This window comes from Papilio polytes, unplaced genomic scaffold (genome assembly GCF_000836215.1).
Source record: "Papilio polytes unplaced genomic scaffold, Ppol_1.0 DF823901.1, whole genome shotgun sequence".
In the NCBI taxonomy this organism is placed as follows: domain Eukaryota; kingdom Metazoa; phylum Arthropoda; class Insecta; order Lepidoptera; family Papilionidae; genus Papilio; species Papilio polytes.
This window is the reverse complement of record NW_013525303.1, coordinates 67,959-70,157: the sequence shown is the minus strand read 5'-3', so window position 1 is coordinate 70,157 and position 2,199 is coordinate 67,959. Positions and strand designations below refer to the sequence as shown.

General features: G+C 41.7%; 1 protein-coding gene across 1 annotated transcript in view; it reads right to left on the bottom strand.

Moving 5' to 3' along the window:
* Positions 1-287: 287 nt before the first annotated feature.
* LOC106102918 (non-canonical poly(A) RNA polymerase PAPD5-like) overlaps positions 288-2,199 on the bottom strand; it is a 7,785-nt gene continuing 5,873 nt past the window's right edge. The window contains exon 2 of the mRNA XM_013282536.1: positions 288-537. Coding sequence (XP_013137990.1) covers positions 303-537 — 235 coding nt within the window. The 3' untranslated portion in view covers positions 288-302. The remainder of the gene's footprint in view (positions 538-2,199) is intronic.

The following is a 2,199-nucleotide window of genomic DNA, read 5'->3' as shown; positions in this document are numbered from 1 at the left end:
TATCCTCAAGTCTTGTGCTTATAGTAAAAAAAAACTAAAAATGTATTTATTCTTTAAAACTAGCGTGCCTATTAGGCAAAAAGATCTCTTTCACATATCATCGTAACTCTGGTTGCTAGGACGATAAGTTGACACACCGTCTTCATATTTAAAACAAACGTGCTGCATGATAAGTTATCACTACTATGTTCTTACAACAAATACTTTATTTTTTGATAAACAAATGTTTAAGAATAATTTTGTTATCAACAAAACGGTTCGTGTTCTTTAAAGCCATTAACTTAGTGATACAATAACATAAACTAGTGATTGGAGTAAAGCATGTGTGTTTTGAGGTACTTACCGATGACCACGAGGTCTATGTCACTAGTGGGCAGATAGAGTCCGGTGCGGAAGGAGCCGAACACCTCGACGCGCGCTTGAGGCCATAGCGCGAGGATGGCGCTGCGGATTCGCGTCACCACCGTACTGCGCACTAGGTGCTCCGTCTCCGAGGGCGACATGTACATGTAGAAGTGCTCGATCTCCTCGTGCAACCTGCAACACATCACATCACCATGCAATCAACCTTACCATTGATCAGTGGACTTGGCCCACAACCTTAGATTTCAAACTCAATTCTTTGAAAATCACAACTTATTTATTGCAATCTGTTATAGATATTTGCTATTTTTTACTTTGTCTAAAAATGTTATATCATAAGATGTGCTAAATGTGAAGCACAAGTCAGCAAATTTTATTGGCGAATTTTGAGGGCGATGTGGGTGCGAGGGTGCGAGAGGGGAAGTGATTTGGGTCGCGGGGAGGTGGGGCGAGGTCAAAGCCCTGCGGCACGTGGCTGAGCCGCTGACCCGGTGTGATGACCCAATGTCTGGCCCATGTCTCGCCTCGCCCTACACCTACACTGCATTTTGTAGCCTCCTTGCGACAAAATAAGGAAACGATCAAAATACGAAAGTTGTAATAAATATAATTTACATACAAAATGACATTGTTAAAGCTACTTTCATAAATTGCCTGATAATTGTTGAAAATAGTTAACATTCTTAGAAACAAACTCAGTTATCAATTTTATTGGCATACTTGTGCAATGTTCACTGCAAGTATGAGATAGTATGTACAAGTTTTTTATAATTTGCGAAAGTAGTATCGGAACCAGTTCACGTCCGATGTTAATCATTTACACCACACCCAGTATCGGTGGCTTGCTCCGAAAACTGTCCATTCACAAAAGAACCCTATCAGCTGAGGCCACTCGAATCTGTCACTTTCTCCGGCGCCGCCAGAGGCCGCCGCCGCTCGGGGCCTTGCCACCGCGAGGTCAAATCGAAAGGAATTTCTGCGCACCTTTCCATCTCACTACACTACACTATTCAAAATCTTTCATATTTTTATAAGATATATTTACATAGTTTACGCATTCACACACGTCTATATTTACACTAGCTTACCTTTCATATAGATTTTTTTAATTTAGTCTTAATCAGTTTCAATTATTTTTAATTGAATAATTTTAAGTAAAATTGATATATTGTACATGTTATACCGGTTTATCGTATCGGAAGTGGGAGGTGTCCTAACTTGTGACCTATAACGAATACACAGTGTTACATACAGAAGGGATGTGCCTCCGTCGCAGCACAGCGTGCGACACGGGCCGGAGACTTCCTCACATGACATGGACATTGTAAGACTGACGATGAAAGACTTGCCAACTATTTACTAATTGCTATTGCGATAGAAAGCTAATACAATACAAACTTTGGTAAAACGGTGGTTAGTTGCTGTTCTGGACATAGCAACCAATAGATAAAGATCCAGGTGGATTTTACATTATTTCCTTGTCAGAAATTGTCATGACAATATATTTGTATGTAACAGTAATGCACTATAAGAAACATGACATTCGCTTGCGTTACTCGTGTACTAGACATCGTCTCGACAGATAATCGGGATGTAATCACGACATCCGCATTCCGCCCTTAGGTTCCTACGGGATGTACTAAACAGCTGTAACACAGCTCAATTTATCTGACGTACGTTCAGTCTATTCCTATCCGGACGTAACGACTGCGCCCATTTTTGTGTCTGTTTTAAAAATACTAGTGCAGCGGCGCGCCGGCCTGGATTTGGGTCATACGCCTGTCCCACAGAGGAGCCCACGCCTGCCTCCACGCACCAGCGCACCAACAAACCAGA